This window comes from Lampetra planeri, chromosome 61, assembly GCF_965212315.1.
Source record: "Lampetra planeri chromosome 61, kcLamPlan1.2.h2, whole genome shotgun sequence".
Classification (NCBI taxonomy): domain Eukaryota; kingdom Metazoa; phylum Chordata; class Hyperoartia; order Petromyzontiformes; family Petromyzontidae; genus Lampetra; species Lampetra planeri.
In genome coordinates this window covers 392,558-406,494 of record NC_136167.1, presented here as the reverse complement: position 1 = coordinate 406,494, position 13,937 = coordinate 392,558, and the positions used below count along the sequence as shown (strand labels likewise).

The 13,937-nt window shown below is 51.6% G+C and overlaps 1 protein-coding gene across 1 annotated transcript in view; it reads left to right on the top strand.

Moving 5' to 3' along the window:
• Positions 1-13,937, top strand: part of RALGPS1 (Ral GEF with PH domain and SH3 binding motif 1) — a 76,365-nt gene that overhangs the window by 53,407 nt on the left and 9,021 nt on the right. The window contains 5 exon segments of the mRNA XM_078619140.1: positions 756-907; positions 2,686-2,740; positions 3,681-3,761; positions 7,908-8,016; positions 9,389-9,481. Coding sequence (XP_078475266.1) covers positions 756-907; positions 2,686-2,740; positions 3,681-3,761; positions 7,908-8,016; positions 9,389-9,481 — 490 coding nt within the window.

Genomic DNA, 13,937 nt, shown 5'->3' with positions numbered 1-13,937 from the left:
ACACCATGTGAGACTAGGCTCTAAGGAAAGCTGTCTCGGGTGTGGACCAATCAACTTCAAGGACAGTGCACATTATCAGAGTTGTGTTTTTTGCTTGCATTGTGACTGCAGGTATTGTGGTCTATGCAAACATGACTCCTTGTAAAAAAGGTGTCAGTTTTGTTGCCAGATAGAAGGGTAAAAAAACAATTATCAATGCATACATTATCAGAGTTGTGTTTTTTGTTTGCATTATGACTGCAGGTATTGTGGTCTATGCAAACATGACTCCTTGTAAAGAAGGTGTCAGTTTTGTTGCCAGATAGAAGGGTAAAAAAACAATTATCAATGCATACATTATCAGAGTTGTGTTTTTTGTTTGCATTATGACTGCAGGTATTGTGGTCTATGCAAACATGACTCCTTGTAAAAAAGGTGTCAGTTTTGTTGCCAGATAGAAGGGTAAAAAAACAATTATCAATGCATACATTATCAGAGTTGTGTTTTTTGTTTGCATTATGACTGCAGGTATTGTGGTCTATGCAAACATGACTCCTTGTAAAGAAGGTGTCAGTTTTGTTGCCAGATAGAAGGGTAAAAAAACAATTATCAATGCATACATTATCAGAGTTGTGTTTTTTGTTTGCATTATGACTGCAGGTATTGTGGTCTATGCAAACATGACTCCTTGTAAAGAAGGTGTCAGATTTGTTGCCAGATAGAAGGGTTAAACACCAATTATCATTAACCGTAACCTGTTTGTGTTTTGTGCTCAGCATGGTGCCGCGTCTGAGCGACGTGGAGGTGCGGAGCGCCACCTTCCCGCACGGCCGCGCGAGACACCTGCTGGACGACAGCGTGTTGGAGGGGGGTGGCGGCACGTCGCCCCGCAACCACGCCACCTCCGCCTCCAACGGGCTCTCCCTCGGTACGCTCGCTCGCTCAATCGCCCCGCTCGCTCGCCCACTCTCTCGCTCGCCCACTCACTTGCCCATGTGCGCACTCGCTCGCTCACCCGCTCTGTCGCTCGCTCGCTCGCCCACTCGCTTGCTCGTACGCGCACTCACTCGCTCGCACACGCACTCACTCGTTCATACACTCACTCACTCGCTCATACACGCACTCACTAGCTCATACACGCACTCACTCGCTCATACGCTCAGTCAATCGCTCATACACGCACTCACGCGCTCATACGCTCACTCACTCGCTCATACGCTCACTCACTCGCTCATACACGCACTCACTCGCTCATACGCTCACTCACTCGCTCACTCGCTCATACGCTCACTCACTCGCTCATACACGCACTCACGCGCTCATACGCTCACTCACTCGCTCATACACGCACTCACTCGCTCATACACGCACTCTCTCGCTCATGCGCTCACTCACTCGCTCATACGCTCACTCACTCATACACTCACTCATACACTCGTACACACACTCGTACACACATTCATACACGCACGCACTCTTTCGCTCGCTCATACACACACTCACTCGCTGATAAACTCACTCGTACACGCACTCATACACTCACTTATCCAATCACTCGCTCATACACTCACTCATACACTAACTTGCTCGCTCATTCACACGCTCATAGGCGCACTCATACGCTCACTTTTACACGCACTCGCTCATACACTCACTTACTAACTCGCTCGCTCGCTCATAAGCTCACTTGCTCATATGCTCACTCGCTCACATTCTCATTCATGAACTCACTCGTATACCCACTTTTACATCCACTCAATCACTCACTTAGTCACTCATACACTCACTCATGCACACACTCACCCATTTAGTCACTCATTCACTCATGCATCCACTCAGTCACTCATACACTTACTCACTCATGCCCTCACTCATACAGTTACCCACTTATATACTCCCTCATATATATATACCCATGTGTCTGCGTGTGCGTGTACACGTGTGTGCGTCTGTGTACGTATGTACACGGGATGCAGTAGTGTAGTGGTTAGCTCGCCGTGCTACGAACCTGGCGACCCGGGTTCGATTTCCGCTCGCAGCCAACACTAGTGGCAATTATCTGAAACGGTCCTGGGCCTCCCCTAGGTCGACGCAGCCTCAAATGAGTATCCTGTGCGATGTGTAAACATCGCCACTGGGGGAGACAAAGGCGGTCGGGCGTGGTACTGGCCACCCACCCCCTCGTGTGCCGTTCCGGCCTTCATAGGTGCTCGCTAACAGCACTTGCCCCTACAGTCTGTTGAGGCTATATGGGGGATCTTTGATGTGGGGAGCGGTGGTGCAGCGGTTAGCGCTTCGAACCCGGCGACCCGAGTTCGGCCTTTGTAGTCGCTGCTCGCTAACAGCACTTGCCCGAACAGTCTGTTACAGGCTATACGGGAGATCTTTGTCTTTGTTGTTACGTGTGTGGATGAGCGGTGGGCTCGGCGGTTAGCGCGCTGCGTTATGAACCCGGCAGAAACCACTGTTGAATATCCGGACCGGTGCCGGACCTCCCCTAGGTCGACTCGGCCTTAAACGAGTGCCCGGTGCGGTGTGTGTGGTAAACATCGGCTCTGCCGTGGTGCCGGGCGCCCGCCCCCCCCGCCTCGTGCGCCCTGCCGGCTTTCGCAGGCCGCTGCTCGCCCAACAGCACTTGCCCCAGCAGTGTTTTGAAGGTTGCTACGCTCGGGGGGGGGACCTTTGTCTTTGTGTGTGCACCTCCAGGCAGCAGCGAGAGCTCCCAGCAGAGTGAGGACGTCGCGTGGCCTCAGTTTGAGAGGTACACAAGACGCACCGCACATCTCCCCACCTACACCACCCCCCCATCCCCGCATCCTGCAAATACTCGGGGTCAGAGGTCGCAAACGGGTTTTGATTCCTTACCAGTACCCGTACCCGGCCGCACCAGGGTTGCAAATGGCTACCCGTACCCGGCCGGGTACAGGTACCCGTTCCCTACCCGTACCCTACCCGAAATGAGTGACAAACGGTGACTCACCAGTGACTCACGGCCTACCCGTACCCGGCCGCACCAGGGTCGCAAACAGCTACCCGTACCCGTACCCGGCCGGGTATGGGTAGCCGGGTATCGGGTAGGGTACGGGTATCGGGTAGGGTACGGGTATCGGGTACCCGGTTGCGACCTCTGCTCGGGGTGCGGGCGCACTACCCCCCCCACCCGCCACCCTCTACCGTGGATCGGTTCCCTGGACAAAATGCCCCCCCACCCCACCCCCTCGGTCCCATGGAGGCCACGCGTATCCCGCCCGCGACTGGTGCAGCGCGTGATGCGGGTCGCTGTCGTCGCACGGCGGTTGCGTTGTGAGGGCGGCGCGAGAGAGAGGCGAGAGAGAGGCGAGGGGTGACCGTGGCAATGCCGCGGCAGCGCAGTGACAAACTGGCCACTCTTCTCCTGGCAGATGTCGTGGGCATTCCCATGCCCCTCCCTCCCATGCCCTCTCTCCCACCCTCCCTCCCACCCTCCCTCCCACCCTCCCTCCCACCCTCCCTCCCATGCCCTCCCTCCCACCCTCCCTCCCATGCCCTCCCTCCCATGCTCCCTCCCATGCTCCCTCTCATGCCCTCCCTCCCACCCTCCCTCCCACCCTCCCTCCCATGCCCTCCCACCCTCCCTCCCACCCTCCCTCCCATGCTCCCTCCCATGTCCTCATCCCATGCCTGCATCTCCACCCCCCCCCCCCCCTCTGTGACGGTGCCAGGGTGCGCTTATACGCATCCCTGGGCCCTCTGAGCCGCGATGGGAACCACAGCGCGTACCGCGGTCGGTACACGTACGGCAGGTACCAACCTCCTCCCCTCCTCCTGCTCCTCACGCCACCCTCACTTCCTCGCCATGCATGCAGCTCCTTCCGCCAGTCTCCCTCCCTCCCTCCGTCCTCTCCCCCCTCTCTCCCCTCTCTCCGCAGGCGTTTGATTGGTCGGCGTTCACAGGTGGCGGGATGCTTTTCTTGCGTCGGGAGCTCCAATGCTGATGAATATTTTAAAGGAAGATGCAATGCCCCCTCCCCGCCACCCCTCTCTCCAATAAACACAACAGCCAGATGCTATGTCATGTAGGGTGTGCTGCTCCAGTGAGTTGCCCGGTTTGGCATGTTAGTTTACGGATCTCTGTGTAAGTCTATGAGTCTCAGCCGCATAGCCTGGTTTGGCATGTTAGTCTACGGATCTCTGTGTGCGTCTATGGGTCTCAGCCGCATAGCCTGGTTGGCATGTTAGTCTACGGATCTCTGTGTAAGTCTATGGGTCTCAGGCACATAGCCTGGTTGGCATGTTAGTCTATGGATCTCTGTGTAAGTCTATGGGTCTCAGCCAGATAGCCTGGTTGGCATGTTAGTCTACGGATCTCTGTGTAAGTCTATGGGTCTCAGGCACATAGCCTGGTTGGCATGTTAGTCTATGGATCTCTGTGTAAGTCTATGGGTCTCAGCCGCATAGCCTGGTTGGCATATTAGTCTACGGATCTCTGTGTAAGTCTATGGGTCTCAGCCGCATAGCCTAGTTGGCATGTTAGTCTACGGATCTCTGTGTAAGTCTATGGGTCTCAGCTGCATAGCCTGGTTGGCATGTTAGTCTACGGATCTCTGTGTGAGTCTATGGGTCTCAGCCACAAAACTGGTTGGCATGTTAGTCTACGGATCTCTGTGTGAGTCTATGGGTCTCAGCCACATAGCCTGGTTTGCATGTTAGTCTACGGATCTCTGTGTGAGTCTATGGGTCTCAGCCGCATAGCCTGGTTGGCATGTTAGTCTACGGATCTCTGTGTAAGTCTATGGGTCTCAGGCACATAGCCTGGTTGGCATGTTAGTCTACGGATCTCTGTGTAAGTCTATGGATCTCAGCCGCATAGCCTGGTTTGCATGTTAGTCTACGGATCTCTGTGTGAGTCTATGGGTCTCAGCCGCATAGCCTGTTTGGCATGTTAGTCTACGGATCTCTGTGTGAGTCTATGGGTCTCGGCTGCATAGCCTGGTTGGCATGTTAGTCTACGGATCTCTGTGTAAGTCTATGGGTCTCAGCCACATAGCCTGGTTGACATGTTAGTCTACGGATCTCTGTGTAAGTCTATGGGTCTCAGCCGCATACCCTGGTTGGCATGTTAGTCTACGGATCTCTGTGTAAGTCTATGGGTCTCAGCCGCATAGCCTGGTTGGCATGTTAGTCTACGGATCTCTGTGTAAGTCTATGGGTCTCAGCCGCATAGCCTGGTTGGCATGTTAGTCTACGGATCTCTGTGTGAGTCTATGGGTCTCAGCCGCATAGCCTGGTTGGCATGTTAGTCTACGGATCTCTGTGTAAGTCTATGGGTCTCAGGCACATAGCCTGGTTGGCATGTTAGTCTATGGATCTCTGTGTAAGTCTATGGGTCTCAGCCGCATAGCCTGGTTGGCATGTTAGTCTACGGATCTCTGTGTAAGTCTATGGGTCTCAGCCGCATAGCCTAGTTGGCATGTTAGTCTACGGATCTCTGTGTAAGTCTATGGGTCTCAGCTGCATAGCCTGGTTGGCATGTTAGTCTACGGATCTCTGTGTGAGTCTATGGGTCTCAGCCACATAACTGGTTGGCATGTTAGTCTACGGATCTCTGTGTGAGTCTATGGGTCTCAGCCGCATAGCCTGGTTTGCATGTTAGTCTACGGATCTCTGTGTGAGTCTATGGGTCTCAGCCGCATAGCCTGGTTGGCATGTTAGTCTACGGATCTCTGTGTAAGTCTATGGGTCTCAGGCACATAGCCTGGTTGGCATGTTAGTCTACGGATCTCTGTGTAAGTCTATGGATCTCAGCCGCATAGCCTGGTTTGCATGTTAGTCTACGGATCTCTGTGTGAGTCTATGGGTCTCAGCTGCATAGCCTGTTTGGCATGTTAGTCTACGGATCTCTGTGTGAGTCTATGGGTCTCAGCCGCATAGCCTGTTTGGCATGTTAGTCTACGGATCTCTGTGTGAGTCTATGGGTCTCAGCCGCATAGCCTGTTTGGCATGTTAGTCTACGGATCTGTGTGTGAGTCTATGGGTCTCAGCTGCATAGCCTGGTTGGCATGTTAGTCTACGGATCTCTGTGTAAGTCTATGGGTCTCAGCCACATAGCCTGGTTGGCATGTTAGTCTACGGATCTCTGTGTAAGTCTATGGGTCTCAGCCGCATACCCTGGTTGGCATGTTAGTCTACGGATCTCTGTGTAAGTCTATGGGTCTCAGCCGCATAGCCTGGTTGGCATGTTAGTCTACGGATCTCTGTGTAAGTCTATGGGTCTCAGCCGCATAGCCTGTTTGGCATGTTAGTCTACGGATCTCTGTGTGAGTCTATGGGTCTCAGCTGCATAGCCTGGTCGGCATGTTAGTCTACGGATCTCTGTGTGAGTCTATGGGTCTCAGCCGCATAGCCTGTTTGGCATGTTAGTCTACGGATCTGTGTGTGAGTCTATGGGTCTCAGCTGCATAGCCTGGTCGGCATGTTAGTCTACGGATCTCTGTGTAAGTCTATGGGTCTCAGCCGCATACCCTGGTTGGCATGTTAGTCTACGGATCTCTGTGTAAGTCTATGGGTCTCAGCCACATAGCCTGGTTGGCATGTTAGTCTACGGATCTCTGTGTAAGTCTATGGGTCTCAGCCGCATAGCCTGGTTGGCATGTTAGTCTACGGATCTCTGTGTGAGTCTATGGGTCTCAGCCACATAGCCTGGTTGGAATTAAGAACCGGGCGGCATCTTCCTTTAAACGTCTGCGTGGAGGTTGAAACTAATCATCTGTCCGCCGCTCCTCCTCCTTACCCCCCCCCCTCCCGCGATTACCAAACTCCTTCACGGTACCACTGGGACTGCAACGTGGGCCAACACCGTGGCTCTTAACCTCGGCTAAACCCTCGCACGGTTCCCACCCCCATCCCCCGGTGGCCCCCTCTTGCTTCCACGACGACCGCGGCAAAAACGGAACGCCGCCTGCTCTCTGCTCTCGCCGTCCCGCTCGCTAGCACCGCCCAGAGGGTGCTCGGCGGGGAAGCGGCGGCGGCGGCGGTGGGAATCGTGGGGGGTTTGCGGGCGGGCGACGTTTGGCCGGTTGGGACCTGCTGTGGCGTTTGGAGCGAACCGGCGTCCCCCACCGGTTGCTAGCCGTGGCCGGGAGTTGAACTCGCGTCTGCGCTGCCCTTGGTAGTGCGGCGCGCGAAACCGCTGCGCCGCACTGCTCCACCCCTTCAGGGAGCGGTGCTCGTTTTGCCGTCCTCACACGGAGCGGGCGAATGAACGGAGAGGCCGATTCGAACTGTGACCACGAATTTTGGAGCTCGTGGGCTTCCCACGCGGCGGACGTGCTCGTGAGCCGGGGCCGCCGTCCGTCCGAACGCCGTCACCGCTTTTCCCCTGGCGCATCCGAGCCGAGCCGGCGCAGAGCCCCGGATGGTTTCCCACCGGCCGTTTGCCGAGCTGACCCGGAACCAGAGGTCGCAAACGGGTTTTGATTCCTTACCCATACCCGTACCCGACCGCACCAGGGTCGCAAACGGCTACCCGTACCCGGCCGGGTATGGGTAGCCGGGTATCGGGTAGGGTACGGGTATCGGGTACCCGGTTGCGACCTCTCCCAGTAGCGAAGCGTTCATACGCCGGCCTCGTAGGGCAATTCGAATCTGGCCCGGGGCCCAGGCCTCACTGAAAGAAAAAATAATTTTGTAAAGTTGTCTCTGTCCTAATTCTAGATTTGAATCTTTCGTGACTGCAAGCATTCATACTCTTAGTTCTTTCGGTAAAGTCACGTAGGTAAAAAAATGAAATTAAAATTTATAAATAAAATAATAAAAAATCACGACGTTTCGGAGGCAACACAAGTCTCCGTCATCAGGTGGGACCGTCACAGCCAGATTTGCTGCATCAAGTGAGGCAGCGATTCAAGATGCAAGCTCTTAAATACAAGTTGTCTCTCTGTCCCCTGCAGTTCCCCCGCCACCCCGCTGTCGGGGGTGACCAGCCCTGCAGCCGGCGCCGTCACCATCGAGGGAGCGCTCAAGAGGAAGACCCTGCTCAAGGACGGGCGCAAGCCGGCGGTAAGACCGCTCCCCGCCCTCCTTCGTCAGTTCAGCGTGGCCCTGCTACAGAGGTCGCAAACGGGTTTTGATTCGTTACCCGTACCCGTACCCGGCTGCACCAGGGTCGCAAACGGCTACCCGTACCCGGCCGGGTAGGGTACGGGTATCGGGTACCCGGTTGCGACCTCTGCCCTGCTGCTGCGTGCGATAGACGGCTGTGGACCGCGTGTGGAGTCTATGCTAGTCGGGCGCGTGATGATTGCAGCAATGCAGGATGCGCGTGTGTACGTTGAACTTCTTTTTGACCGAACGTAGCCGACCATGCTAATCGGAGGTGCAGTGTTGAGTCTATGGGTAGTGTTGAGTCTGTGGGTAGTGTTGAGTCTGTGGGCAGTGTTGAGTCTATGGGCAGTGTTGAGTCTGTGGGTAGTGTTGAGTCTGTGGGCAGTGTTGAGTCTGTGGGCAGTGTTGAGTCTATGGGCAGTGTTGAATCTATGGGCGGTGTTGAGTCTATGGGTAGTGTTGAGTCTATGGGCAGTGTTGAGTCTATGGGCAGTGTTGAGTCTATGGGTAGTGTTGAGTCTATGGGTAGTGTTGAGTCTATGGGCAGTGTTGAGTCTATGGGCAGTGTTGAGTCTATGGGCAGTGTTAAGTCTATGGGCAGTGTTGAGTCTATGGGTAGTGTTGAGTCTATGGGCAGTGTTGAGTCTATGGGCAGTGTTGAGTCTATGGGCAGTGTTGAGTCTATGGGTAGTGTTGAGTCTATGGGTAGTGTTGAGTCTATGGGTAGTGTTGAGTCTATGGGCAGTGTTGAGTCTATGGGCAGTGTTGAGTCTATGGGCAGTGTTGAGTCTATGGGCAGTGTTGAGTCTATGGGCAGTGTTGAGTCTATGGGTAGTGTTGAGTCTATGGGTAGTGTTGAGTCTATGGGCAGTGTTGAGTCTATGGGCAGTGTTGAGTCTATGGGCAGTGTTGAGTCTATGGGTAGTGTTGAGTCTATGGGCAGTGTTGAGTCTATGGGTAGTGTTGAGTCTATGGGCAGTGTTGAGTCTATGGGTAGTGTTGAGTCTATGGGCAGTGTTGAGTCTATGGGCAGTGTTGAGTCTATGGGCAGTGTTGAGTCTATGGGTAGTGTTGAGTCTATGGGCAGTGTTGAGTCTATGGGTAGTGTTGAGTCTATGGGTAGTGTTGAGTCTATGGGCAGTGTTGAGTCTATGGGCAGTGTTGAGTCTATGGGCAGTGTGTATGTGCGTATGTTGAACTTCTTTCGCACCGTACATAGCCGCCGGGCGTGGCGCTGCCCACCCGCTCCCTTCGTAGGCGCCGCCACTTGCCCCAACAGTGTGTTGAAGGCTACGCCGGGGGGGTGGGGATCTTTGTCTGTGTGTAGCTGTCATCGTGGACGCGATTCTGGGTGGCACTCAGCGGCTCGCTGCTCATCTACTACCCCTCCAAGGCTCTCAAGGCCACCGAGAGGAAGCACGTACGTTACCCCCCACCCCCCTCACCTACCCCCCCCACCACCTCACCACCACCCTCACCTACCCCCCCCCCTCACCTACCTACTCCCCCTAGCTGTGACCCCGTACTCAAACCCAACACCTCGGCAGCACCCTGCTCAATGTGTGTCCCGCACCGAGGATTCGCACGGTTGCCTACGTACGGTGCGGAAGAAGTTCAACATACACACAACCCATAGACTCAACACTGCCCATAGACTCAACACTGCCCATAGACTCAACACTGCTCATAGACTCAACACTGCCCATATACTCAACACTGCTCATAGACTCAACACTGCCCATATACTCAACACTGCTCATAGACTCAACACTGCCCATAGACTCAACACTACCCATAGACTCAACACTGCCCATAGACTCAACACTGCTCATAGACTCAACACTGCCCATAGACTCAACACTGCCCATAGACTCAACACTGCTCATAGACTCAACACTGCTCATAGACTCAACACTGCCCATAGACTCAACACTGCTCATAGACTCAACACTGCCCATAGACTCAACACTGCCCATAGACTCAACACTGCCCATAGACTCAACACTGCTCATAGACTCAACACTGCTCATAGACTCAACACTGCCCATAGACTCAACACTGCTCATAGACTCAACACTGCCCATAGACTCAACACTGCCCATAGACTCAACACTGCTCATAGAATGGTAGGTTTTAACCTTTTAACTGGTACAAAACTGACACCTTTATTCAAGGCATCATGTTTGCAATGACCACAACACAAGTAGTCAATAAAGCAAACAAAAAGAAGCAACTCTGATAAGGATAATAATATGCACTGTCCTTGAAGTTGATTGGCCCACACCCGAGACGGCTTTCTTTAGAGCCTAGTCCCCATTGGTGTAAGGCCAGATGACACCAGAAGGCGTACAACTCAAAAACAGTGCAATATCAGAGTATTGAGAGTTCGGGCAAAACATTTACACTATGAGATCTCTTTTACCAGTGGCAAAATATAATGGTAGGTTTTTACCCTTTTAACTGGTACAAAACTGACACCTTTATTCAAGGCATCATGTTTGCAATGACCACAACACAAGTAGTCAATAAAGCAAACAAAAAGAAGCAACTCTGATAAGGATAATAATATGCACTGTCCTTGAAGTTGATTGGCCCACACCCGAGACGGCTTTCTTTAGAGCCTAGTCCCCATTGGTGTAGGGCCAGATGACACCAGAAGGCGTACAACTCAAAAACAGTGCAATATCAGAGTATTGAGAGTTCGGGCAAAACATTTACACTATGAGATCTCTTTTACCAGTGGCAAAATATAATGGTAGGTTTTTACCCTTTTAACTGGTACAAAACTGACACCTTTATTCAAGGCATCATGTTTGCAATGACCACAACACAAGTAGTCAATAAAGCAAACAAAAAGAAGCAACTCTGATAAGGATAATAATATGCACTGTCCTTGAAGTTGATTGGCCCACACCCGAGACGGCTTTCTTTAGAGCCTAGTCCCCATTGGTGTAGGGCCAGATGACACCAGAAGGCGTACAACTCAAAAACAGTGCAATATCAGAGTATTGAGAGTTCGGGCAAAACATTTACACTATGAGATCTCTTTTACCAGTGGCAAAATATAATGGTAGGTTTTTACCCTTTTAACTGGTACAAAACTGACACCTTTATTCAAGGCATCATGTTTGCAATGACCACAACACAAGTAGTCAATAAAGCAAACAAAAAGAAGCAACTCTGATAAGGATAATAATATGCACTGTCCTTGAAGTTGCTTCTTTTTGTTTGCTTTATTGACTACTTGTGTTGTGGTCATTGCAAACATGATGCCTTGAATAAAGGTGTCAGTTTTGTACCAGTTAAAAGGGTAAAAACCTACCATTATATTTTGCCACTGGTAAAAGAGATCTCATAGTGTAAATGTTTTGCCCGAACTCTCAATACTCTGATATTGCACTGTTTTTGAGTTGTACGCCTTCTGGTGTCATCTGGCCCTACACCAATGGGGACTAGGCTCTAAAGAAAGCCGTCTCGGGTGTGGGCCAATCAACTTCAAGGACAGTGCATATTATTATCCTTATCAGAGTTGCTTCTTTTTGTTTGCTTTATTGACTACTTGTGTTGTGGTCATTGCAAACATGATGCCTTGAATAAAGGTGTCAGTTTTGTACCAGTTAAAAGGGTAAAAACCTACCATTATATTTTGCCACTGGTAAAAGAGATCTCATAGTGTAAATGTTTTGCCCGAACTCTCAATACTCTGATATTGCACTGTTTTTGAGTTGTACGCCTTCTGGTGTCATCTGGCCCTACACCAATGGGGACTAGGCTCTAAAGAAAGCCGTCTCGGGTGTGGGCCAATCAACTTCAAGGACAGTGCATATTATTATCCTTATCAGAGTTGCTTCTTTTTGTTTGCTTTATTGACTACTTGTGTTGTGGTCATTGCAAACATGATGCCTTGAATAAAGGTGTCAGTTTTGTACCAGTTAAAAGGGTAAAAACCTACCATTATATTTTGCCACTGGTAAAAGAGATCTCATAGTGTAAATGTTTTGCCCGAACTCTCAATACTCTGATATTGCACTGTTTTTGAGTTGTACGCCTTCTGGTGTCATCTGGCCCTACACCAATGGGGACTAGGCTCTAAAGAAAGCCGTCTCGGGTGTGGGCCAATCAACTTCAAGGACAGTGCATATTATTATCCTTATCAGAGTTGCTTCTTTTTGTTTGCTTTATTGACTACTTGTGTTGTGGTCATTGCAAACATGATGCCTTGAATAAAGGTGTCAGTTTTGTACCAGTTAAAAGGGTAAAAACCTACCATTATATTTTGCCACTGGTAAAAGAGATCTCATAGTGTAACTGCTCATAGACTCAACACTGCCCATAGACTCAACACTGCTCATAGACTCAACACTGCCCATAGACTCAACACTGCCCATAGACTCAACACTGCCCATAGACTCAACACTGCCCACAGACTCAACACTGCCCATAGACTCAACACCGCCCATAGGCTCAACACTGCCCATAGACTAACACTGCCCATCGATTCACCACTGCCCATAGACTCAACACTGCCCATAGACTCAACACTGCCCACAGACTCAACACTGCCCACAGACTCAACACTGCCCATAGACTCAACACCGCCCATAGGCTCAACACTGCCCATAGACTAACACTGCCCATAGATTCACCACTGCCCATAGACTAAACACTGCCCATAGACTAACACTGCCCATAGACTCAACACTGCCCATAGACTCAACACTGCCCATAGACTCAACACTGCTCATAGACTCAACACTGCCCATAGACTCAACACTGCCCATAGACTCAACACTGCTCATAGACTCAACACTGCTCATAGACTCAACACTGCCCACAGACTCAACACTGCCCACAGACTCAACACTACCCATAGACTCAACACTACCCATAGACTCAACACTACCTATAGACTCAACACTGCCCATAGACCCAACACCAGTGGCGATTATCTGAACCGGTCCTGAGCCTCCCCTAGGTTGACTCAAACACAAATGAGTTCCTGGTGCGGTGTGTAAACATCGCCACTGGGGAGACAAAGGCGGCCGGGCGTGGTGCTGGCCACCCACCCCCTCGTGTGCCGTGCCGGCCTTCATAGGTGCTACTCGCTAACAGCACTTGCCCCAGCAGTCTGTTATGGCTACACAGGGGAACTTTGTCTTCGTATAAACGTGGGAGCGACAGGGTTGCGGGTCGCGCCTTGCGCTACGAACCCAGGCGACCCGAGTTCGATTCCCGCTCGCGACCAACAACCGGCGTCAAAATATTTGTACCGGGACGTGGGCTTCCCCCAAGGTCGACTCAGCCTTTAGCGCGTTACCTGTCACAGCGAGTACCTTCGTAGGCGCCGCTTGCTCCCAACGGAGTCTGTTGTTCGAGGCTGTCGGACGGGATCTTTGTCCATAATCGACGTTTTTGGGGTTAGATCACGTTATTTATAAATGTGTCGTAACCCTCCACCACCCGACACGGCCAATCAGTAAAAAAGTGTCACGTTGACAAAAGACAAATAGTTCACTGCTTTAGCCCACCGGTGTGTTGAAGCGTGAAACCACAACATTTACAATTTTTGAGTACGACGTTTCGCTGGTAATTGCATCCAGCATCATCGGGCAATTCGTTTGGCCATGTTTGTTTGTTGTAGTACGGAGTTAGACTGATGGCCTTAATCTAAGTTGTCTTGTGGTTGTTGTTGTTATTTGACTTGCATCCCACTGGGATTTTTGCACACAGCGTTGGTGTACGGTGCTATTTCTCCAATGTTTTGCTGTCTTTTCTTGGATTTCCTGTTTACACTTAGTCACATATTCACTTTAAGATGTTTTCTTGTTCATGTTTTTGTTTGTTGCGGTTGCACCCGATTCAAGAGCCGAATGGCT